At 46.0% G+C, this 25,920-nt stretch overlaps 1 protein-coding gene across 1 annotated transcript; it reads left to right on the top strand.

The window, feature by feature from the left end:
- Positions 1 to 400: 400 nt before the first annotated feature.
- HDC (histidine decarboxylase) lies at positions 401 to 25,105 on the top strand. The gene is made up of 12 exons (XM_054451910.1): positions 401 to 868; positions 3,075 to 3,247; positions 7,966 to 8,079; positions 8,937 to 9,059; positions 11,752 to 11,886; positions 12,144 to 12,287; positions 12,752 to 12,818; positions 13,645 to 13,807; positions 13,899 to 13,989; positions 18,728 to 18,826; positions 23,807 to 23,908; positions 24,046 to 25,105. Exons 1-12 carry the CDS (start codon positions 838 to 840, stop codon positions 24,790 to 24,792), a joined length of 1,989 nt encoding a protein of 662 aa, XP_054307885.1. The 5' UTR covers positions 401 to 837; the 3' UTR covers positions 24,793 to 25,105.
- The last annotated feature ends 815 nt before the right edge of the window (positions 25,106 to 25,920 follow it).

Below are 25,920 nucleotides of genomic sequence, written 5' to 3'. Positions count from 1 at the left end.
ACGCCTGGAAACAAATAAACAAGAAAGACTATTGCATTTAGCAACTTGAAAACGTTGGATTACTTTTTACTCAGAAATCAAACCCCAAGGTAGTGTTTCCTCTCCCTACAGGGGTTTCTGCAGGTCCCTTTACAAGCCCCCCTTCCACTTCTTTAAGTGCTAAACGTGATTAATTTGGGGTGATGTTTTAATTTCTATTCTTTTTGGCTTGTAACTGTGTTTTCTCATTCTTTACAACAACAGGTAGTATGTTGTAATAAAACAATCCACTGTGGTCAATGATAAGTTCTGCCTGTTCCTGGGCACAGGGGGCATCACTATTAGTGTCTGTTCCTCCCTCCCTACTGCTGATAAGGAAACACGGGCAGGAATAATACTAATAATTTGTGCTACTTTTTCTGCATACCCTTGGCCTCATTCTGGGCTACTGAGCTGGGAGCTTGTCTGAGGCTGGAGCTCTATTGTCTGAATCCAGGGGCAGAAAGAACTGAGGGCTCTTTTACGGCATCCACCTGGAGGCTGCCTGCAGGCTTGGGTTGCTAAGTGCACTGCTTAATTTAGAAGCGCCTTTTATCCTGGCTCTCTCGACCAGTCAAAGTTGTGGTTGCTGTTTTCAACAAGGACTGGGGAAAGAAAGGGTGGAATTAATTAAACCTAGAGGAAGGGACTTTGAAGGGCGGAGCTAAGGTCAAAGAAAGAACCCTTTAAATAAAGGGCCCACACTGGCTGCCAGTGAGTGCGCAGGACTGGCAAGAGGGAAGCCGGGCTGCTCTACGCCTTTCACGCCTTCCAACTCCTGCGTGTCCATCTGTGAGAAGGAGCCAGAGACCAAGCGAGATGATGGAGCCTGAGGAGTACAGAGAGAGAGGTGAGCAACGGGCATCCCTGGCCCTCTTCCCTGCTGCTACTCCTGCAGGAATGGCTGCTGGTGGGTGGCCCTTAGATTTTGGGGTGACATTTGGTGGGAGCATTAGAATTGCCTTCTGAGAGTTGGCACCAGCAACATTTTTTTTTTCTGAGAAAGGAATGTGGGATCAGAGTGTAAAACTTTTCTCAACCACTCTTTCATTCTCCCTCTCATATACCCACTCTCACATATGTCCACACTACTGTGCCTTGCTTTTCCTCCCCACTTTCCCTCAAAATTGAGGATTTGGATCCCTGAGTCACTAAATGGGAAAAGGAGATTGTTCATATTCTGCAACAGAAAAAAATTTTCTCAATATTCTGTAATCACTGCAAATCTTTTCTTTCTTAACATTCATTCCTTCATGTGTGAATATATCAGTAGCGTTCTTTCATTTAGTCATTCATCTCATAAATATTTAGTAGGTGCCTACTCTGTGTCAGGCAAAACCAAGTGGTTATCCAGTTTTCAGGCATGGCTCTCCCTTAGCAGGAAAGTAGGTAGTTGCTTAAAAGAGAATCTTGAATGTCTATTTCTATAATTTTTTATATCCTCCTACTCACTAATTAGTGTGCATTAGCTTATTCCATTGCTTTCCTAAGGCACTGTCAGCTGAGAGTAAGTTCCTGTGGATATTCATCCTCTGAGTGGAACACAAATACATTTAGCGCTGTTCCTGGACCAGTGGAAGGTTAGGTCTAGAGCTCTCAGATCTCTGGTGGGGCCCTGCTGCAGAAGAACCAGGATGTGAGAGGGTTGAAGGGGAGCAGAAGGAAGACATAATGGTGTGGATATCTACCTTTGTCTCATCAGTTTTGTCTGGGGTTGGTTCTGTTCTTAAGAACTTTGCATAAGCTGATGCAGAGGGGAGAAACTGAGTTCCCTCTCCTAGGTAAAAGCAGACCAGGAAGTACTAAGGGGTGGATGTTGAGACAGACAAAGAGATATGTACACACACGCGCACACACACACACACACACACGCACGCACACAGCAACAGAGGCACTGAAGACTGCAACCTGAAAGAATAATTTGCAATAGTTTCAGAGTGTTCAACTTGACTTTTTTTCCTTCCTTACTTGTATGTTCATTCACTTGATACATTTTTTTTTTTTTTAGCATCTAAAAAATATCCTAAGCACTGAGGTGTTGATGGAGGCAGCAGGAGGGAGAGAAAGTCATTAAGATTTGGTGCCACATTTCCCAGGCCAGGGCAGGGGGCTTGGTCTGGATCCATGGTTGTGCTTTAGGGATTCTGTGAGCCTCAGAAATTATACGCAAAGTTCTGTGTATATGTAAGCCTACAGTTTTAATCAGATTCTTGAAGTTAAGTCCTCATATGAGTCCAAAAAAGATAAATAATAACTTATTCAATGGGGATGGAGAAAAAATAGATTTTTTTAATACTTTATCGGAACTGGGCATGGAATCTTTCTAACTGTGCTAAACAGATATAACTGGTGGGTGTGTGTGTAACAATTTTTGGATACAAAGAGCTATAGAGTTTCTACTGAACCTAGAAAGTAGTTAATAGATGTTCTGTTTCTGAGAAGGAAAGAAAGGTAGGAGAGACAATCAAAATTGAAGTGGATAAAGGAAGGGGAAAGCAAATGAAACGTTTCACTTTGGCGCTAGAGTTTTGTGCTTTGGAGATTTTCCCTTTTCTTCATTTGCTCACTTAGAAACTCCCTCCATCATTCATTCACTCCCTCACTCTTTTTTTAAATTCTGAAGATAAGGTCGTGCAGGGGATCAGATCCACCCTCGGCCCATGAATCCGTCTCTTTTGTTTTTGAGTCCAGGCTGGAGTGCAGTGGCGCAATCTCGGCTCACTGCAATCTCCGTCTCCCAGGTTCAATCGATTCTCCTGCCTCAGCCTCCCAAGTAGCTGGGATTATGTGCGCCCGCCACCACGCCTGGCTAATTTTTTGTATTTTTAGTAGAGAGGGGTTTGACCATGTTAGCCAGGATGGTCTCGATCTCCTGACCTCGTGATCCGCCTGCCTCAGCCTCCCAAAGTGCTGGGATTACAGGCATGAGCCACTGTGCCCGGCCAAATCCATCTCCTTCTTTACCAAGTCTCTTGGCCCGGACCTGAGAGGGATGGGCATAAATCGGTCAGGCCCAGTCAGGGGACTTCAGCCTGATTTCTCTATGTCACTTCTAGGGAGAGAGATGGTGGATTACATCTGCCAGTACCTGAGCACTGTGCGGGAGAGACGTGTGACGCCAGACGTGCAGCCTGGCTACCTGCGAGCCCAGCTGCCTGAGAGTGCTCCTGAGGACCCCGACAGCTGGGACAGCATCTTTGGGGACATTGAACGAATCATCATGCCTGGGGTGAGACACAGTGACCACAAGGGCAGTTCTGGATTTCAGGGCACAGAAGGGTGGGTGGTGGCCTGAAGAAAGACCTGCTTTGGGTCAGCTTGGGATGAGAATGCATCCTTCAGCCACTTGGCCACCAACACCCCAGCCCATCTGCTAGGCATGTGGAGGGCAGGACTTTGACTGGTATTAGGTTTCTTTTTCTTTTTTTTTTTGCCCACTTGTGCCATGGCATGAGGTTTCTGATGCCAGGGCTGGCCAGAACACCTGCATTCCAGAGCACAGTCTGGCAGAAGTGTGGAAGTCTAATGGGATGGGTGGAGAAGTGAACATTTTGTCTGAGGGGAAAGTACAACTGTGGATAGTAAGACAGGGGAGAGGAAGCTGGAGGTAGTGCCTGGCCCTGACGACGGAGCCAGAGACTCTTCTATACAGCGTCTGAGACCACACCAAAGAGAAGGAAGGAAGTGGGGAACACATGCCCGCAAGGACACGCTGGTGATCAGGTTGTGTTGGCCCAGGAAACTGAATGGCCCGTGGCAACCCCTCCTGTCCCCTCTGAGGTCTGGTGATTGAGCTGCTTTTCAAGAGCAAGAAGGGACTTTCCCTGAATCATTGATACTTTCCATGACGGAGGGTGCAGCCTGGGATAGTGCTGGTGGGGCCAGGAAGCTGATGGAAGCTGGCTGATGCATGGGCTTGAGCTGGACCCTGCCTTGATGGGTGGTGAAGACACCCCTGACCACTGGCGGTGAGGAGCTCTGCCATGGTGCTCATGCTAAAGTGTCATCGACTCCCTTCCTGTGGCGGGGCTCCCTGCCATGTGCCAGCTCTGTGCTGGCCACATGACATGCTATCAATTTAATCTTCCCAGTGGCCCTGTTTTACAGCTGAGGAAACCGCTGATGCTTAGAGAAGTTAATTGTCTTGCCCAAAGTCACAGAATTAGTACCTGGTAGATCCAGGATTTTAACCTAGACCAGTCTTACTTCACAGGCTGTGCTGTTTCTCCTACCCTCTGTCACCTCTACTGGTGAGTGCCTGAGTGTGCCTGGCTAAGCCTGGGCCCCTAGCATTGCCTCTCTGGCTCCACACCCCCACACAAGCTGTGTCTTCCCTCTCCCTGCTTGGGGCATTTGTGTTCTGAACCACACATGTTTAGAGGCTCTTCCTGAGGCCAACTTGAGGTTTGCCTTCATCATTCCCAAAGAACTTTTGACCTCAATGTGACAAAAAGGCCAGGCGCGGTGGCTCACGCCTGTAATCCCAGCACTTTGGGAGGCCGAGGCAAGTGGATCACCTGAGGTCGGGAGTTCAAGACCAGCCTGACCAACATGGAGAAACCCCGCCTCTACTAAAAATACAAAATTAGCTGGGCATGGTGGCACATGCCTGTAATCCCAGCTGCTTGGGAGGCTAAGGTAGGAGAATCGCTTGAACCCGGGAGGCGGAGGTTGCGGTGAGCTGAGATAGCGCCATTGCACTCCAGCCTGGGCAACAAGAGCGAAACTCCATCTCAAAAAAAAAAAAAAAGTGACAAAAATATGCCTAGAGGCAGGGGTGGGAAAATATTCAAACTCAGAAAGTGATGGCAATTTTGACTTTTTTTTTTTTTTTTTTTTCTAAGCAATAGAGACAAGGTCTTGCTGTGTTGCCCAAGCTGGTCTCCAACTCCTGGGCTCAAGTGATCCTCCTGCCTCGGCCTTCCAAAGTGTTGGGATGAGAGGCCTAAGCCACGGCGCCTGGCCGTGAGAGCAATTTCATACAAAGCCACTCATCTCTTTGACCATTCAGCCTATTTCACAAGCATCTTTGGAAAATGTCAATATCAGTAAGGCTTTACGGAGGCTAGATCCTGATAAGATTATCTCCTGGATTTTATTCTGTAAAATGTAATCTGCTGAGGGGCTAACTGTAATCTGGGAGTGAGACTGAAAGCAACTGTCAGAAGCGGTGGAAATGAGCTGATTCATTTGATTGAGAGGAATTCCAGCAGTTGCTGTGGGTGTGGTCGGTGAGGCTCATTTCTGGAAAGAGGTCTGTTTGTTTTTGATAAGGGCTCTTCTGGCTAATTTTATCTTATTTATCTTACAAGAACAGACTATTGTCTCTTGATAGGGCTAGGAGGTAGAAGCCCTTCTCTGGGGTTTCCAAAATACTGTCACTAAGCACAGTGATAATGAGGGTCAAATCTCTCAACTCATCTCTCAGGCCACACCAGCCTCTGAGAGCTGGCCTGAAAGCAGTTGGCCCTTTGCTTACTCATTTTGCTCAGTGCCTCATTGAAAACTGAATTAGTTTTTCTCTTCCTGCCACCACTTAGAAAATAAGAGAAGAAAAACTCTCTTTCCCCTTTAATTGCAACCCTGGTTAGACAATCCTCATTTACTTTTCATGGGAGAGAGAGAGAGCATCCCCATGGGAAAAGTCAGGACACCACCCTGCTCGGGTGTCTGGGCTTCTGTCTCATTGCGGTCACCTGTCCCTATGGGGTATGTGTGACCACAGGGATGTGGCCTCTCTCTGTCAGCCCCAGTTCTCACTTGCAAAACAGATAATGCATAGGCCCTACCCCATAGGGTCCTGTGAGAAGTAAGTAAAAGAAGGCTTGGAGAGTAGGAGATGTGGTTATTACCGATCATGACTCTTGCATGGTGAAAATCGGAGGAAGAGGTTTGATTCTCTGAGTCAAGTCGGGATATATGATGTGTCTGTCACCCACATGATTAGTTTACCGTTAATGTTAGAGCTTAACATTTCACACATTTCTTGCCCACGCCTCCACCCACACAACAACCCTAGGAGACAGGATTTATTTTACGATGAGAAACTGAGGTTGAGGGAGGTGCAGGAGAGGCTCCTGGTCTTATGGGGTCTGTACTGTAAATACTTTTTGAGACCTCCTTTTGAAAAACAAAAAAGAATGAGGCCAGGCACGGTGGTGCACGCCTGTAATCCCAGCACTTTGGGAGGCTGAGGCAGGCGGATCACGAGGTCAGGAGTTCGAGACCAGCCTGGCCAACATAGTGAAACCCTGTCTCTATTAAAAATACAAAAAAATTAGCCAGGCATGGTGGCGGGCACCTGTAATCCCAGCTGCTTGGGAGGCTGAGGCAGGAGAATCTCTTGAACCCGGGAGGCAGGGGTTGCAGTGAGTCAAGTTGGCGCTGCTGCACTCCAGCCCTGGTGACAGTGCGAGAATCTGTCTCAAAAAAAAAAAAAAAAAAAAAAGAATGAATCTCAAAAGAGACCCACACAAACATGGTATGTTGGAGTTTAAGTTCATTAGCTTCATGGTAAACCTACACGATCACACAGCTGGTTAGGGACCGAGGTGGGATGGGAACTTGTGTCCTTGGGCTTAATTCTTAGGCTCCTTATACTATACACGCTGTCCAGGACAAGGTCCTTGCTCTTGAAGAACTCTAAGTATGTGTGGACAGTAAAGAACAGGATGATGCCCTAAGAGATTATCAAATGAGTCCTCAGTAGAGTGAAACATCTAGAATTCTAGTGTTCCATCGCTCAGGGAAGGGATCGACAGGAGCTGTGGGAGCTGGGGGAGAGTTTGAGGAGGAAATGAATATTTAGTAGCTTTCTAAGAACTGGCAGGTTTTGGAAGGTCATGTCTTTATAGAGAGTGCCTTTCTATCAGGGGACACAGCATTGCTCAAAGACATAAATGCAGAAAGGAACAGGGCATGCTTGCAGAGAAGTGAGATGAGGAGAGATTAGATAATCCATGAGGCCGATGAACCACCAGGGCTTCTTCCGAGTTCTGATGGGGGGCCCCTCCTGCCCACTCAGCTCCTCCTTACATCCGGTTTTGATTGTGGGCTCAGGGCTTAGCCTGGAGGTTGGCCTCCCGTACGCTTGGTCTGGGCTCTCCTCTCTACCGTCTCCTCTCCTCACTACATCCCCAATGTGATGCTTAAGGACAGCTTTAAACCCATTCACCCTGACCCTCTGAGTTGCATGCTCAGGGAGCTCAGTGCTCCATAAAACAAAAACAAAAGGTGCCTTTTGCAAGAAACTGGATGAAACAAGTAGTCTGCTTTTCTGGAGCTCACAGTCTGCCTTTCCTTTTTTTTTTTTGAGACAGAGTCTCGCTCTGTAGCCCAGGCTGGAGTGCAGTGGCGCGATCTCGGCTCACTGCAAGCTCAGCCTCCCGGGTTCACGCCATTCTCCTGCCTCAGCCTCCCGAGTAGCTGGGACTACAGGCTCCGGCCACCCCACCTGGCTAATTTTTTTGGTATTTTTAGTAGAGACGGGGTTTCACCGTGTTAGCCAGGATGGTCTCAATCTCTTGATCTTGTGATCCACCTGCCTCGGCCTCCCAAAGTGCTGGGATTATAGGCATGAGCCACTGCACCCGGCCTGCCCTTCCTTTTATTGCTCGGCAGGGGCGGCATGAGGGGTAAGTACTGGGGACTAACGTGAATACCATCCAGAATCCCACAACTGGGTTACTCTAGAGATTTTCCTTTTGCATATTTCCTTCTGGACTTTGCATATGTGAAAAGGCTCCACTGATGATCTAGCATAGGACGTGAGTGGCAAGAACACCAGTGAACAAGTCTGATTTTCATGGAGTTATGTCACTTATTTCTGCTTAAAAGTGTCAGCCCATCTCTAGAGTGACACTTCACCTTGCCAGAGATGGTCTCTGGAGAAAGCAAGCCTGCTGGAAATGCCTCCTGGTGCCAACTGTGTGCATGCTCTGCCTCCAGGTGGTACATTGGCAGAGCCCCCATATGCACGCCTACTACCCAGCCCTCACCTCTTGGCCCTCCCTGCTAGGAGACATGCTGGCTGATGCCATCAACTGCTTGGGATTCACCTGGGTGAGTAGCAACGGCTGTAACTACCGGCAATGGAGAACGTAGCAGGGAGTGGCATCCTAGGGCAGACATATTTTGTCTTGGTTTCTGAATATGGCTCCACAATAAATGTTAACAAGGGCTATATTCTTTAAGCTTACGCTTTATTTTAATTTTCTCATCACATCCTTTAACCCTATGGAATCACGAGTATTGATCCCATTTTGTAGTTGAAGAAATCGAGGCTTAAGCAACTTATCTCCCCCAGATCACACAGCTCATAGAGAAACAGATAAGATTTGGATACAGATCCAGTTATTGCCACAGTTTGTGACCTTAACTAAGCAATTTGATGCCTATTGAGTCACCACTTCCTCTGTGCTCTTGTATTTGAGTAGCTGGAGATATGTCCTAAGACTTCCCTTAATAACCCCTTAAGCACCACTCAGCTTTAAATGGTGCCAAAAGCCTTCTAGAACATCTTTTTATTTTAAGCCTGAACTCCTATGGGTGTGTGGGTGGGTGGGCGGGGATATTCATATCTTTTCTAGGAAAACTTCCCCCTGGGCATTTGAGGACTTCTCAGCTATGTATTTTAGGGACTTGGAGAACCAAATCCAAGCCAACCATTTCTAGGGCCGTTTCTCCATAGAGCCTTGGAGAATTCGCCTCATTGAAGGCAGCATGAATCCAAAGCCCCACGTTATTTTCTCTTTTTGGTTGACAGAGAGTGGACGAGGAGAGAGGCACATGGCCTAACATTGACCCCTTCTCCAGAAAGGTTCCCATTGACACCATCAGGGCAGACATGTTTCTGGAGCTCGTGGGGGCACCTCAGTGCCCTGGGGCTGTGCAGTTTGAAGTTCCTTTTCCTTTCTCAGGCATCCAGCCCTGCGTGTACAGAGCTGGAGATGAACGTCATGGACTGGTTGGCAAAAATGCTGGGACTTCCAGAGCACTTCTTGCACCACCACCCCAGCAGCCAGGGCGGAGGCGTCCTGCAGGTACCTCCCTTGGCAAAGCTTCACCTAGCATGGGGGCTAAGTAGCGAAAGACAAGCCAAACCCTAACCTGGCAATGCTCCCATTCTCCATGGAGTTTCCCCCACATTACCCACACCGTCATCACCAACACCACCATCATCACAGCTTCCACCTCTACTCCCACCTCAGTTTCTGCTTCATTCACATGTACTGCTACTTCCTTTGAAAGAAATTAAAGAGCCAACACTTGATCACATTTCCAGTATGACTTGATTCAGGTTTCTTAGTCTATAATCTGACAATTCCTTTTTGTTGTCCCATTTTGTATCTCATGGTAAAAGGGGAAAGGAGAAGGCAAGGAGAGGACTTCTCTTTCTCTCCCTGCTAGGTTCAGGAGATCCCTTTCAGTGAGAGCAATTAACAGCATAAACTGATTAATGGTATCTTCTGACCCTATCTTCTGGATAGTTGTCAAATTATGGTTCTTCAAATATTTCTTTTTTTCCTTCTGGGTGCCTCCCACAGACCACACACATTGTTAGGTGCTTTTGCATCTATAAATCCTTGACGTTCATGAGGGCTTTGTTCTGAGACCTTTGAGATTCCTCAGATTCTTGAATTCTACTTTAATGTATGTTTCCTGGTTTTATAATCTACGAGACAGAGATAATAATACTATTTCCCTCAAAGAGTATATGCAAGGATTCAATGAATTCTTTTTTTAAATAAAAATTGTGGCTGGACATGGTAGCTCACCCCTGTATTCTCAGCACGTTGAGAGGCTGAGACAGATGGATCACTTGAGCCCAGGAGTTCAAACCAGCCTGGGCAACATGGTGAAACCTGATCTCTCCAAACAAACAAAATTAGCTGGATGTGGTGGCATGTGCCTGTAGACCCAGGTACTTGGGATGCTGAGGTAGGAAGATTGCTTGAATCCAGAAGATTGAGGCTGCATTGAGCTATAATTTTGCCACTGCACTCCAGCCTGGGCGACAGTGTAAGACCTTGTCTCAAAAAATAAAAAAATTGCCATGTTGCTCTGAGATGAGAACCAGGAAGTTCACTGGGTCCTCTTGCTAGCTAAGTGACTCCCTCTCTCACTGCAGCCTTGCAGCAAGATTAAAATCTGAACCTCGGAAGAAAGACAAATTGCTGCATGTTGTGGACATTTTGGATTGTCAGCAAATAGTTACAACTTCAGATATCATATTTGGGAGAACATGCTAAATGTCTATGGTACATGATCTTACTTTTCATCTAATTATCTCAGGAACCCTACAGGTGAATAGTACCATTCCCCAATGTTTGAGATAAGAGCACTGAAGTTCAGAGAAATTAAATAACTTGCCCTAGCTTACATAGCTGATAAGCGGAAGAATGAGGATTTAAACCGATGCCTGTCTAAATCCAAACCATGCTTTCTCCTGTATCATCAGCCATGTGAACTTGAGTTAGTCCCATCACCTCTCTGAGCATCACTCTCCTTCTCTTAGTGTGACAAGAATCATAATTATCTCAAAGAGGTGTTGTGAGGAGCAAGTAGAATGCCAGAAAGTGTTTTGTAAACTATGAATTGCAATACAGATGGAAGGTGTTGTTACTATTATTATTATTTTTAAAAACAGGGCCTGGTTCTGCCGCCCAGGCTGGAGTGCAGTAGAGCCATCATGGCTCACTGCAGCCTCCACCTCCTGGGCCCAAGCAATCCTCCCACCTCAGCCTCCCATGCAGCTGGGACTACAGGTGTGCACCACTACACCTGGCTTTTATTTATTTTTTTTGTAGAGACAGGGTCTCACTATGTTGTCCAGGCTGGTCTCAAACTCCTGGACTCAAGGGATCCTCCCAAAGTGCTGGGATTACAGGCGTGAGCCACTGCACCCAGCTGATTATTATTATTATTATGCTATGTACTTCTTTACATAAATAGCTTTCTCGTTATGGAGTAACTCCCAGGCACTTAATATCTGTGGGATCTGGTCCACACCACTCTCCATGACAGTGTCTGCCAGGCATTTTTAGCAGGATTCGATCAGCTGTAGGTCACTTGAAGATTTCAAGAAGCAAAGACATCAAAGACTGGGTGAATGAATGATGAGGAACCATAAAGACTCCTGTGAAGTTTCTGAGGTGGCCCTGAAGATTTCCACAATCATGGCCAGAGCAAAATCCTACCCAACCCTTGTTTGGATAATCTATACTCCCATCCTGGGAAGCAGTTAAAGGGATGCTCTCCATTTCATAGACAGAAAAGAATCTTCTGGAGGGGAAATGTTAGCCCAAGGTCACAAGAGCTATTGACAACTAAATGGGCCCAAGTCACCACCCTCTCACACAGGCCAGGATCCTCTCTCCCTGGGGAATCAAACTCCATATCCATTTGTGTAATAAGCTGAGAGTTCTTCTTTTAAATATGTTTTACATGGGGAGCAAACACATCCAGGAGGGACAGAACATTCTCTTTTTGGTTTCTGTGGCCTCTCTAATAGAGAGGGTGGTATTAGGTGCAAGCTTATTTCAGAAGGCAGAACAGGAATGCAAGTTGGGGAGGGACATGGGCACCTTGGGCAGGAGGAGCTGTGTATTTCCTTCTGTGAATAGCTATGACACACACACACACACACACACACACACAGAGAAACTATAAAACATGGGGAAATTTGGCAAGAGAATACAGAAAGGCTGCCATGATAATTCTTTTCCCCTGCAGAGCACGGTCAGTGAATCCACTTTGATTGCCCTGCTGGCAGCAAGGAAGAACAAAATCCTGGAAATGAAAACGTCTGAGCCCGATGCTGATGAGTCCTGCTTGAATGCCCGACTCGTGGCCTATGCCTCTGACCAGGTGAGTTGCCCGACGCAGGACAGCCCTTCGGGTTGGTGCTTGGCTTCTGGAATCTTGGTCCTTGAGCAATTTATTTCTAGACGTGAGTATGCTGGGGTTCCGGGCAGCTCAGACATGTGAGCTTGTCTCCAGCAACTGTAGGGAAGACAAGCTTCCAATGATCACATTTGGTTCCCCGAGTCTTAGGCTTCAGCAGATTCTGGGGAGTGATCATTCCAGGATGACTCTTTGCTGACAGGTTTCTGTGGCCCTTCTAGGCTCACTCCTCTGTGGAAAAGGCTGGTTTGATTTCCCTTGTGAAGATGAAATTTCTGCCTGTGGATGACAACTTCTCACTCCGAGGGGAAGCTCTTCAGAAGGCCATCGAGGAAGACAAGCAGCGGGGCTTGGTGCCTGTCTTTGTAAGTCAGGATATGTGCCTAAGCTTAGAATGATAGAACTTGGATGTGAGGAAGGAATTTTGACAGAATTCAGGTAAGTAACATGCTGCACACAAAAGCAGAAAGGTCCTCCCGTACAGTATTTTACACATCATGAGGTGCTATCCATAGGTGTGTTATGGAATAAATTTTGTGGGTCATAACCGGCATTAAAAAGAAATATAGTATAAAATATTAGAGTGCACACATATAGCCAGAGTATGTATTGTTTTATGAAACTGTTTTTTCAAACACACGCATACACATGTACTAGATTGTTATAAAAAAATGTGTTTCTTACGAGCCATGGTAAAACACAGTCTGAAATATACACTGTTCTGGTGGGATGGATGGGAGTAGATCACATCTGTGGTGAAATCTTTCTCAGGCCAAATGTGTCACACGAGCCCACCCTCCTATGTTAACTTGCCTTCATTTTCCCCTAGGTCTGTGCAACACTAGGGACCACTGGGGTCTGTGCATTTGACTGCCTGTCAGAGCTGGGCCCCATCTGTAAGTATCTTCCCTCTCTGACTAGGAAGACAAGGAATACATTTTTAAATGTCTCCTAAAGCAAGGACCTGAAACCAGCTCTATGGGATTATTCTTGTTCCTCTTTGGTCAATGCAGAGACATGGGAAGACCCACCAAAGGTCATGAGGGTCTCTTCCAGGGATCCCTGGACATTGCCTTTCCCAGTGGTGTGACAAGAGTTAGAGGTGGCCTACCTTGCCTCCTGTCCTAGGAGGTGACAGTAGGAGAGGCTTCGGTTTTCTCATCCTCTTACTTGTATGTTGAACTTTACTTAATGCAGGCTATATCCAAAATACAGTGTGAATTAGGCTAGAATAGGAATGCTTTCTATTCTAGCTTCAGAAAAGGAAAAGGGTAGGGTAGGGGAAATTATGGGAGAGATTAAAGGCAGAGAGGAAACCCAGATGGGACTGTTTAATCCCCAAGCAAGAAACCACTAGGAAAGAGAGATACCTTCCCTCTAACTTTTGTATTCGGTGCACTAACATTGCTCTCTGTGCTGGTGGGAAATTGATTTCTGTGCCAGGATGTTCTAGGCTGAGGCCAAGAGGGTGCTGGCCCTTTACCCAGTGGAAGAAAAAGGCAAGGGTGAGGCTTGGTAGACTTTCCCGTTAGGAGGTAATGATGCCTCCTTCAGCCCCACTTCTTCAAACTGACTCCACCTGCTCCCATCTCCACACCCCCTCCATTTCTCATTTAGCCAAAGCACATCATCCTTGCAGCCCACCACTCAGCTGGGCCAGGTGCGAGACACCTTTCCCCAGTTCACGCCTCCCCTCCGGCCAGGTGATGTTTGCCTCCTCAGGTGCCCGTGAGGGGCTGTGGCTCCACATCGATGCTGCTTATGCAGGCACTGCCTTCCTGTGCCCCGAGTTCCGGGGGTTTCTGAAGGGGATTGAGTATGCCGACTCCTTCACCTTTAATCCTTCCAAGTGGATGATGGTGCATTTTGACTGTACTGGGTTCTGGTGAGTGTAGCAGCCCAGCTCCGAGCACGCAGGAACGCCTTGCCTCCTCTGGAGAGACCTCAGCCGCTAATGCCCATTTGGAAACCCACAGGGTCAAGGACAAGTACAAGCTGCAGCAGACCTTCAGTGTGAATCCCATCTACCTCAGGCATGCCAACTCAGGCGTGGCCACCGACTTCATGGTAAGTGGCCAGGGATGGGCAGCCTAGTGGTCTCGGGTGGCCAGGGGGAACTGTAGGCGTCGGACCCCCCAAAATCTGTACGGTGGCTCCCTTCAGAAGGCAGCACACTATGAGCTCATCTCATAATATTGCCAATGCATACCTTGGTTTCTAATTGTGCCTAAGTATATAGAATGAAACCCAGAAAATGGTTAAAAACCCTAGAAAATGAGACCAGCCTTTGAGGCAGTGTGCAAATTTCCTGAATATTTGTGGCATTTTTTAATTCCCAGAAATGCTCTTCCTACCACAGGTGGACCAGTTCCTTCTGCCTCCATCTCGGGTCATCTTTTTTGTTTCTTACCCAGCAGCAGGGCAGGGTGGAGAATTTCCCCGGTGGGGAAACAGCCTTCTTGCTGAAATTGCTTTTGTTTTTTTGTCCCTGGCAGAGGCGCTGTGGGGCAGCCCTGTGGTAGTGATGGGCTGCGGGACTTGTGTGAGGTACTGGAAGCCTCCAAGCATTCCTGACTTCCCCAACTGACTGCGCCTCAACTCTCTAACTCTCTCTTTTCTTTCTTTCTTTCTTTTTTTTTTTTTTTTGAGACGGAGTCTCGCTCTGTCAACCAAGCTGGAGTGCAGTGGCGCCATCTTGGCTCACTGCAACCTCCGCCTTCCGGGTTCAAGCGATTCTCCTGCCTCAGCTTTCCAAGTATCTGGGACTACAGGCGTGAGCCACCGCGCCCGGCAGACCTCAACTCTCTTGATCCCACATCCTCAGCCAGTATTTTGCCTTAGGGAAACGAGTTCTTAACAAATTGACTCTGCAGTTTGAGGATGAGCCCTTCCTTTACTTGTAGGGGAGACAGGGATGTAAACGAATGTTATTACGCATAATCTGGCCAACGGAGGCAGCAGAGCAGAGTGGGGGCAAGCTTGGTTTGGAATTCCATTCCAGCAGTGGCCCTTTGGGAAACTAACTGGACCTGTCTGAGCCTTGCTTTCCTTATCTGTAAAATGAGAATAGTGGCATTGATTTGTAGGGTATTGTGAAGCTTAAATGAGAACACGTGTGGATCACCTAGCACAATAGCCGTGTGGCAAGTGCTCAATATATGGTAGGCATAGTATTTCTGAAAGCTCTTCTTTGAAGCTGCAGAGATTTGTTATGACAGTGGTTAGGCATGTAGGTGCTAAAGCCAGATGGCATGTGTTGGAGTCCTGGCTTTCTGTTTACTAACTTGTGTGACCTTGGGCAAGTGATTTAAACTCTGTGTCTAGATTTCCTCTTGTGTCAAATGAGGCTGATGACCACAGTTCTGGCTTCTTAGGCTTGCTGTGAGGATTATACAAATTAATACACTGAAGCGCTGAGAGCAGTGTCTGACCCCTGTAAGTGTCCTTCCTTGTGAAGAGATGGTTTTATCTTATCTTCTTGGACAACTGAAGTGTCTTGCCCTTTTAGTCTTAAAATAATAGCTTCGTCATCACTTGATTCTACTGGCTATTTTCCCTTGGACCAGCCCACACCCTCTTTAGATTTTTGAAGCTTTTGGATTAGAACTCCAGCAGTAAGCCTCATGGCTTACTGGTGGTGACAGAAGACCCTCTAGAGGTAAAGAAAGAAAGAAAAATAATGGTTCTTTATCTCCACTGCTCTTTCTGGTAGGTTTTCAGAGATTTTTAATGAAAAATTAAAAAAATTCCAGAACAGCCCAAGGGTCAGATATCTTTAGGGATAACTGTAGGTTTGCTTCCTGAATGTGAATTGATGCCCATTCTCCTATGAGTGCATTTGGGTCATCATAACTGAGGAGCATTATGTTCACCCTTGCCCTTTTGAATTTCATGTTACTGTTTAAATTCATTTACCACAGTGCCTCAGGATCTTCCCGGGGTTCATTCCCAGGAGTTTGGAGATTTTACAGTGCTCTCTGTCTTCCAGATAACTCATAAAAATGTTAGAGTAAACTCTTCCCAGCCTTGCTCTGGGGAACCTTATTATTTTTACCTCTCCACCCAGAAGGCGCTGCCTTACACTTATCCTTCCCCCCACCTTTAATCCTATGGATTTGATTTTCAAGTCCATGAAGAAACTCCTAGAAAAGTGAAGTTACTATCTTTTTCATGATCCTGAGGGTCCTCACAGCTACTCTCACCTGGGCCCAATGTCTTTCTCATCCAGGTGGCTGCAGCTTTGAACAGAAGCTCAGTCCTGCTCTGAGATGAGCCAGAAATAGGGCAGCATCCCAGGAGAGAAGACTTAGGTGCTTAATCCTTGGGGTCCTGGAATCACCTAAAATCAGGGCTAGATTCTCTGACAGCGGAGAAGCTCCCTGTTTTCTGCTTCTCACTGGACAGAGAGCACCAGTGGAGGGAGCATTACCTTAGCCTTGGCAAGGGAGCCCTGCAAAACCTTACAAGGACACAGAGGAGGCTGGGGATGCCTCAAGGTAAAGAAGAGCCCTGTCAGGCTTTATATGTCCAGATTTTTTGATCCAACAGAAAATGTTGGCTAGAACCAACATCTGCTGAGACAGCATGGATCAGTTTTGGAATAGTGACAAGAAAAGGAGCAACTGGGAATAAGGAAGATTGTGAAGAAATCAAAATAAAATCACCTCTGCCTATCCTGATTTATTTGCTGGTAAAATAAAGTAGCTCTCTCTATAGATGAAATAAATTGGCTATAACTATCTGGAAACCAGAACCTTTTAAGAGATGATCCCTATCATCCATTCATTATTCTCTTGGAGTGTCCATTGGACAAGAGGTAGAGTTGACACTTTCCCTGTTACAGCAATTTTGTTCCATTTTCAGGTTTTGATGCCTTGCTGGCACAAAAGCCCCCAAGCTGCTCCCCAGCACAACAGAGTTTTGCTTGGAAATCAAAGGCTTAGTAGTTTTCTGCTGGGGAAACGTTGTCCATCAACAAAGGGGTAATGTCCCAACCGTGCCTGGCTCAGGAAACTGGGGTGAAGGGTGAAGGTGAGGACATTTGTGAGGATTTGATAATCTTGTGTATGGGCAGATAAATATGCAGTGGGACAAACATTTTTTTTTAGTCAACAGAAATTGTGGTAGAAATAGGAACACTTTTACACTGTTGGTGGGACTGTAAACTAGTTCAACCCTTGTGGAAGTCAGCGTGGCGATTCCTCAGGGATCTAGAACTAGAAATTCCATTCGACCCAGCCATCCCATTACTGGGTATATACCCAAAGGACTATAAATCATGCTGCTATAAAGACACATGCACACGTATGTTTATTGCCGCATTATTCACAGTAGCAAAGACTTGGAACCAACCCAAATGTCCAACAATGATAGACTGGATTAAGAAAATGTGGCACATATACACCATGGAATACTATGCAGCCATAAAAAATGATGAGTTCATGTCCTTTGTAGGGACATGGATGAAATTGGAAATCATCATTCTCAGTAAACTATCGCAAGAACAAAAAACCAAACACCGCATAGTCTCACTCATAGGTGGGAATTGAACAATGAGAACACATGGACACAGGAAGGGGAACATCACACTTCGGGGACTGTTGTGGGGTGGGGGGAGGGGGGAAGGATAGCATTGGGAGATATACCTAATGCTAGATGACGAGTTGGTGGGTGCAGCGCACCAGCGTGGCACATGTATACATATGTAACTTACCTGCACATTGCGCACATGTACCATAAAACCTAAAGTATAATAATAATAATAATAATAATAATAATAAAAGAAAAAAAAAAAAAGAAACTTTCTGACGTTTGAGGGAGATGTCATTAGGAAACCACATGACTCATTAGAATAACTGCAAATGTTTTCCAAATCCTCTGCTTTATTTTCAGATCTGAGAAATCAGTCTGAAATTGATTTGGAAATTTTCAGATGTATGGTGACTGCAGCCTTGAACTTTAAGCTCTGTTGAATTTGGCCACCAGGAGCAAAGGGTCAATTTTCATCTAACAGCGGCAGAAATTTGGGTGCTCATTTGAAATCTGACAGCTGGAGTGATGCCTCTCAGATCACAGGAATCTCACAGGAAAATGAACAAGGCAGTGTGAGGTTAAATAGGGATCATCTTGGCTCTAGACTGAAATGCTACTGTGATTTGTAGCTCACATTTTAAAATAATCTAAATAGCCAACACCTACTGACAACTTCTTCTGAGGCTCTTGGCGTTCTTTGTCCTCACACCACTTGCCCGGGAGGGGCAATTGGTTCTTTATGTCCTGGACTGATGAGCCAGTGAGGTGGCACTACCCAAGGTCACACAGCTAGTAAGTGGCACAGCTGGAGGCGAAACCTAGGTCTGCAGGGCTCTAGTGTCTGCGCTCTAACCACTATACTTTACATTTTGGGAGGAATAAAAATAGAACTTTATTTTCTGCTATTCAAGGAATATAGATTCATTTAGAGTAAAAATGTATTTCCCTTATGTTGAATTTCTGGGCCGGGATGAAATGTTTAAAGCAGCACTTTAAAGCAAAGTGTCCTTCTCATTGGTTCAGGGTAATGGACTTGATTTCCACTTGTCTGGCTCTTAGACAAGTGACTATTGGCCACCTTCATCAGTGATTTGGTCACACGATGGGGCAACCCTTGGGGAGCTTGGCTTACTCCTTAGCAACAGCTCCCAGAGTCATGGTGACACCGTCCATCCCTGGAGGGCTGGGCAGGCAACGGATAATGCCCAGAAATGCCCGAGGAAGTGGGGCGCCCTTGTCTCTAACCTTGGGCACTGTGTTCCTTTGTTTCTAGCACTGGCAGATCCCCCTGAGCCGACGGTTTCGCTCTATTAAACTCTGGTTCGTGATTCGGTCCTTCGGGGTGAAGAATCTTCAAGCACATGTCAGACATGTATGTAGCATGCCACTGTGGGGGCTGAGCCTATGTTCCTCTGTTTTCTCATGGCGAGGAGGGCTGGTTTCTACTTTGCAGATCTGCCCAGGAGACTTGCGGTGTGTGGTTCAGGTGTCTGGGCCTGTTCCTCAGCTCCTGGGACTTGATTCTCTTTGTTAATCAGAGGAGCGCTGAGCACAACATGCCCTGAGGGCTGCCTGATGCCTGTCCTCTGCTGAGTGTCTCACCGTTCCCCTTGCTGTCACTGAGCACTGGGGAGGGATGGCCCCAGAGTCTGGTTTGCAGAGAGAGAAAGAGAAAGTAAATCAAGCGGAAGTGTGTGTGGCCAGGATAGGATCCTATCTGCTTTGGAATTACCTCAATGGTCACAGCTGGCTGAATATTTTAGCACTATTATGATTATTCCTGAAATAAAGCTCTCCTGGCTTGGACAGTTAGACCTACCAAGTCTGGAACAAACCTCCCTGCATCGACAGGCATTTATTGAAGGCCTATTTGGCTTAATTTATTTCTATTCAATTCAGCAATTACAAGGTATTGTGCTAAGAAAGGGACACAGAGGTAAATGAGACAGGTGCAGCCTCTCTCCCATGTTCTTCATGGAAGAGGCGGGACTTAACTAAGAACTCTGGCCACTGGTGGTGTTCTCCCACTTCTACAAGAGTCCACATGCAAGACAAAGCCATTGATAAAAGCAGCAGGGGAAGCTGAAGACACTGTCCTTTCTGCCTATGTGTGTCTTTGTCCTTCCACCTTTCCTCTAGGGAATTCCTTCTTGGTTAAACAAACACAAACCAAAATGAAGTGGTGGAAGCGGTAACTATGACTTTTTTTTAACATTTAAAATAATTCTTATGCTTACGTAATAATTACGTATATATTTATGGGGTATGTGTGAGGTTTTGATACAGGCATACAATGTGCAATGATCAAATTAGGGTAACTGGGTATCCACCTCTCAACCATTTATCATTACTTTGTGTTAGAAACATTCTAGTTCCATTCTTTTAGTTAGTTTGAAATGTACAGCAAATTATAGTTAACTATAGTTGCCTTATTGTGCCACCTAACATTAGATCTATTTAATTGTATTTTTGCGCCCGTTAGCTATCACCTCTTTATCCCCCATTCCCTGCTACCCTTCCCAGCCTCTGCCAGTCATCATTCTACTGTATGTCTCCACGAGCTCAGTTTGCTTACTTTTTAACTCCCACGTTTGAGTGAGAACATGTGAAATTTGTCCTTCTGTGCCTGGCTTATTTTGCTTAACATAATGTTCTCCAGTTTCATATGACTGGTTTTAATGTTGGTAATTTTACCTTTGTAATCACCACTGGTTGTTTACCAATAAGCAGCTGCCACCAACAATATTGAGGAACTTTAGGCACTTTGTGCTGTTTCTAGAAATGCAGACTCAAGACTGGAGGGTTGTGGGTGGGGAATGGTTGGTGGAGGTTACAAGTAATTAGGAAAATTTTTTTGCTTACAATTTGGGACTGGACATTCAATGTGCAGATCCTGACTAACCTCCCTTAGCACTTCTGTTTGCGAGTCAAACCCCTGAATTCCTATTAGCAACCCCATTGCCTACCATATGAGGCCCACACTCCTGGGCCTGGCTTTCCAGGACTTGATGATTAGCTCCTACCTTAGCTTGGGCATTTCATCGACCCATCCAGACCCCATGCTCAGTCCATCTCTGCACCTTCACCCGTGTCCTTCACCTGAACTGCCCTCTCCTCTCCAAATGTTGTGAATGGCTTAAATTCTGCTTCCACTAGAAGCTTTTCTGCCTATTCCATCTGTTCTGGTTTCTGCTTCATTAGCATTCCTATGATCACCTACTCAAACACCTTTACAAAACTGTGCTCAAAGTTCTTCCAATGTCCCACAATAGAAGAAATGGAATTAAAGTTGTTTGATATGATTGAATTTTATCTCTTCAACTTGACTGTGATGGTAATTATTGACACTTGCATAATGCCTTCAATACAAAAATAAATTCTAGTTCTTCATTAGATTCTTAGCACAGTGCTTGGGGTGGTCACTCTAACCTGGCAAGGCTCAGAAGGAGTAATTGCCCTGCTTGAGGGAAGAAGGCCCGGGACTTTCCCTGAAGCCTCCCAATTCCAAATCCTTTCTTCATAGTTCTGGGCTGCTTTCTACTACACTGAGCTCTTGGAAAGTTATATAAAATTAAATTTCATATTTCTCTGTTACAGAGAAGTGCTTTAAAGAATGGATTTTTCGTTCTACCCTTTACTATTTGGTGACCTTAGAGAAATTACTTAACCTTTCTATATTTGTCTGCCTTATTTATTTATTGTTATTTATTTTTGAGATGAGGTCTCTGTTGCTCAGGCTGAAGTGCAGTGGTGCCATCAGAGCTCACTGCAGCCTTGACCTCCCCAGGCTCAGGTGATCCTCCCACCTCAGCCTCCTGAGTAGCTGGGACTACAGGTGCATACCATCATGCCTGGCTAATTTTTTGTATTTTTTGTAGAGATGGGGTTTTGTCATCTTGCCCAGGTTGTTCTCAAGCTCCTGGGGTCAAGCAATCTGCCTACCTTGGCCTCCCAAAGTGCTAGGATTACAGGCATGAGCCACCACCCCTGGCCATGCCTTCCTAATTTATAAAAATGAGAAAAGGATGCTACCTCTCTCAAGTTAAATGAGATAATATATATGCAGCCCTTAGCACAGGGTCTACCTACTACTCAGTTAAGTACTCAATAAGTACTTCTTCCTCTTCTCGTCTTCCCCTCCTTCATCATCTCCTTCTTCATCTAATTATAATAAATTGTCATCATCATCACCATCATCATCATCATCATCATCATCATCATCATCCTCATGTCCTGTCACCCACAATAGGGATTGGTAAACATTTCCTATAAAAAGCCAGATACTAAATATTTTTGGCTTTGTGGGCCATACTCTGTTGTAATTACCTCTGTACTACAAAAGCTACCATAGACAATATGTAAACAAATGGGAATTCTGTGTTCCAAAAAAACTTTACAAACACAGGTGGGGGCTATATTTGGCCATGGCTGCACTGTGCCTGCCCTTGACCTAGAGCGGTGCAGGGCACTGGCAGCAGCTCTGCTTTCATGACCTGTGAAGTGGGGCTTTGGAGGTGGCAGTGCTGCCTGTGCTCTGTGTTCTCCTCTCCCCTAACCTCTGCTTCTGTTGTTGCAAACAGCATGTGTTGTAGGAGGGATAAAAGCACAGTGGGAGGAGATCTACCTACTGTCACTTGTACCTTAGGAAAGTCACTTTCCCTTGGTTCCTTCTAAAAAATGGAAAGATTGAGCTGGGCACAGGGGCACATGCCTGTAGTCCCAGCTACTTGGGAGGCTGAGGTGGGAAGCTCAATTGAGCCCAGGAGTTCTGGGCCATGGTGTGCTGTGCCAATTGAGTGTCCGCACTAAGTTCGGCATCAATATGGTGACCTCCCAGGAGCAAGGGATCATCAGGTTGCCTAAGGAGGAGTGAAGGGTCCCAGGTTAGAAATGGAGCAGGTCAAAACTCCTGTGCTGTTTGAAACTGACCACGCAGGGGAGAAAGGGGCTCTGAGAAAGATTTGGAGAAACCCATTTCATTATGGTCAAAAGACAGGCTCAGGGCCAGATATGGTGGCTCATGCCAGTAATCCCAGTACTTTGGGAGGCCTAGGAAGGAGGATCGCTTAAGCCCAGGAGTTTGATACCAGGGTGAGCAACCTAGTGAGACCACTGTCTTTACAAAAAAATTAAAAAATGTAGCTTGGCATGGTGGTGCATGCCTGTAGTCCTAGCTACTCAGGAGGTGAAGGTGGGAGGATTACCTGAGCACAGGAGTTCAAGGCTGCAGTGAGCTTTGATTGTGCAACATGCCTCTGTACTCTAGCCTGTGTGAGAAAGCAAGACCCTATCTCTCTTAAAAAAAAAAAAGAGGATCAGCTAACTCCCTTGCCCTCTCTTGAAATAGAGTAGTAAGTATGAGAACTAACTGATAGAATTACTTGGCAAATATTTTATTGAGATCTTCTGGATGCTTGGAGAAATTTTTAGAAATAAAAGAAAAGGCAAATCCTGTCCTTGTTTAGTTAGTAATCCTGGGTTAAAAACAAAAAGCAAAAAACCCCAGGACATTTAAAAAGATGGTATGAACTTCAGTGGAAAATTAATATAATACAAAGCCTTTAACATTTTAAAATTGTAACAAAATATTCATACCATAGAATGTACCATTTTACTCATTTTTAAGTGTACAGTTCAGTGGCATTAAGAATACTCACAATGTTGTGTGACCATCACCATTATTTCCAGAACCTTTTCATCATCCCGAGCAGAAACTCTGTATCCATTAACCAGGTCCAAAACCTTTCCATGATGGATGGGGACAAGATGTGAAAATATGTTCTCTATGGAATGTCAGAAACGGGATGAAACGGGCATTTGGGGTACAGGGTGAGAAGAGGTTTGAGAGGCAAGTGAAGCATGTAGGCTTAGGATGGGGCAGGGCCGCCACTAGCCCATATGGCAACTTGATGTGCACTACAAACAGGCATCTCTTCCTTTAGGCACACATAGCTCGCATGAGGCACCTGGCTGGGAACGCGGAGCATGGACTGGGTTTTGGCCCTCACTTGCCCACTTGGCCAGTCAAGGAGCTGTGAAACCAGGAGTTGAGGCCAGGTTGCCTGGACTGCAAAGCACATGCCTTCTGGGTTCTGGGGCTGAGTTGAAAGAGGGCCCTGAAATGAGTTCTCGACGTGGATCCGATGTGACAGGAAACAGGGAGCCATTGGAGATTTTCCAGCTTGGAATATGAGCAAAATCAAATGGAGATGACAATGAGGCAGAAGCCGCTTAGGTCTCTGTGATGGGAAGGTGGCCCTGGTTGAAAACCATTTAGCAGTCTGAAAGTTTATGCATAGTCTGTTGTCTGATGATTAATCTCAGTTCTCTTTATACTTGCAATTAATTCTAGGGTACTGAAATGGCTAAATATTTTGAATCTCTGGTCAGAAACGACCCTTCCTTTGAAATTCCTGCCAAGAGGCACCTTGGCCTGGTGGTTTTTCGTCTAAAGGTAATACCATCTTCCAAGCCCCTCTGTGAATGATGTTATGTGGTGCTCCAGAGCCTCTCGGAAACACAAATGCTGGGCTCTAGGGATGCTGACAGGGGGTGCGATGGAGACTTCACTTCTCTTTATTTTTCAAACAGGGTCCTAATTGTCTCACAGAAAATGTGTTAAAGGAAATAGCTAAAGCTGGCCGTCTCTTCCTCATCCCGGCCACTATCCAGGACAAGTTAATCATCCGTTTCACTGTGACATCCCAGTTTACCACTAGGGATGACATCCTGAGAGACTGGAATCTCATTCGAGATGCTGCCACTCTCATCCTGAGTCAGCACTGTACTTCCCAACCCAGCCCTCGGGTTGGGAACCTCATCCCCCAAATCAGGGGCGCCAGAGCCTGGGCCGGTGGAACGTCCCTTCAGTCTGTCAGTGGGGCAGGAGATGATCCAGTCCAGCCCAGGAAGATCATCAAGCAGCCTCAGCGTATGGGAGCCGGTCCCATGAGAAGGGAAAACGGCCTCCATCTTGAAACCCTGCTGGACCCAGTTGATGACTGCTTTTCAGAAGAGGCCCCGGATGCCACCAAGCACAAGCTGTCCTCCTTCCTGTTCAGTTACTTGTCTGTGCAGACTAAGAAGAAGACGGTGCGCTCCCTCAGTTGCAACAGCGTGCCAGTGAGTGCTCAGAAGCCACTGCCCACAGAGGCCTCTGTGAAGAATGGGGGCTCCTCCAGGGTCAGAATCTTTTCCAGGTTTCCAGAAGAGATGATGATGCTGAAGAAAAGTGCCTTCAAAAAACTCATCAAGTTCTACAGCGTCCCCAGCTTTCCTGAATGCAGCTCTCAATGTGGGCTCCAGCTGCCCTGCTGCCCTCTGCAGGCCATGGTTTAGACCCGGGGTCTTCAGCCAGAGTCTGAGGATATACTTCAGGGACTCTGTGAACCCCTCACAATTGTATGCCAACTTTGTGTGCTTATGTGTACATGCATTTTTCTTGGGGCGAGTTCATAATTTTAATCAAATTCTCATAGGGGTTCATGACCCACAATAGGATACAAACAAAGAGTTTAAGCCAGCATGATCCAGATGGGTTCAGCAGGCTGGTCAGCGAGAAAGGGCTGAGGGTAGACAGGCAGCTTCCGTGGTTCAGCTTGTGACATGATATATAACACCGAAATAAATTATGCTTGTCCCTGAAACAAAACATATCCTGTGTCACTTAATTGGCTGCTGAAACATTGATTAATTAACCAGTCTGGGAGCTTAAACGCATGTACTTTTTTTGAAGCATCAATTATGAGTCAGGCACTGTGGCTCTTGGTTCATAAATGAGGAAACCAACGTTTAGGTCACACAGCTTTAAATAGACAAACCCAGGTCTCCTGGCTTCCAGTGAAGCCCAGGCTGTTTCCACCATGCAGTACTGCTCAAGGTTGGACCTGAACAGGAGCTCACAGCCCAGCAGGCCGCTCTGGTCCTCCAGTACATTTAAATGTTTCCTGTCTAGGTTTGGAACTTGTGCATTTTCCCCTTTTTTTCCTGGACCCTGTAGTCAAATAAAAGCTATGCTCACAAGTGGCTTGCCCATCATTAGTTCAGAGGCCAAACACATAATTTTATTTCCATTTCAGATGGTACTTTGATAGGTTGTGACTCTGAAATGGGTTATGTAAACAGTATTAAAGACAAAGCTGGACATTAGTTAGAACTTTAAGGATAGATGTTAAACAGTAATATACTATCACAATAGGGAAAAGGGTCCCATGTGAATTGAACTCAACTTGGATTTGTGCAAAGGTGACTAGGCATTTCACAGGGTGAATGGGAGAACAGGGAGAAGGCCAGCCTAGACTTAGAAGAGTCAGGAATGTGAAAAATTACAAAAAGTGGAAAGTGGTTGATGTGAAACCCCTCTGGGTTTGCTGACTGGTGCTTTTTGAAGTAAGACTCTTACCCTCCCACAGATACTGGGAGTCAGGGCCCTGTGTTCAGGGGTTGGCTGGAACAAACAGTTAATTC

The sequence above is a fragment of the Pongo pygmaeus genome, chromosome 16 (assembly GCF_028885625.2).
Source record: "Pongo pygmaeus isolate AG05252 chromosome 16, NHGRI_mPonPyg2-v2.0_pri, whole genome shotgun sequence".
Classification (NCBI taxonomy): domain Eukaryota; kingdom Metazoa; phylum Chordata; class Mammalia; order Primates; family Hominidae; genus Pongo; species Pongo pygmaeus.
This window is presented reverse-complemented; position numbering and strand designations above follow the sequence as displayed.

Coding starts and splice junctions, on each gene's coding strand:
- HDC (XM_054451910.1), top strand. CDS start 838: ATGATGGAGCCTGAGGAGTACAGAGAGAGAG. Junction 12,819..13,644: donor GTCAGAGCTGGGCCCCATCT/GTAAGTATCTTC, acceptor TTGCCTCCTCAG/GTGCCCGTGAGGGGCTGTGG. Junction 23,909..24,045: donor TGGTGGTTTTTCGTCTAAAG/GTAATACCATCT, acceptor TTTTTCAAACAG/GGTCCTAATTGTCTCACAGA.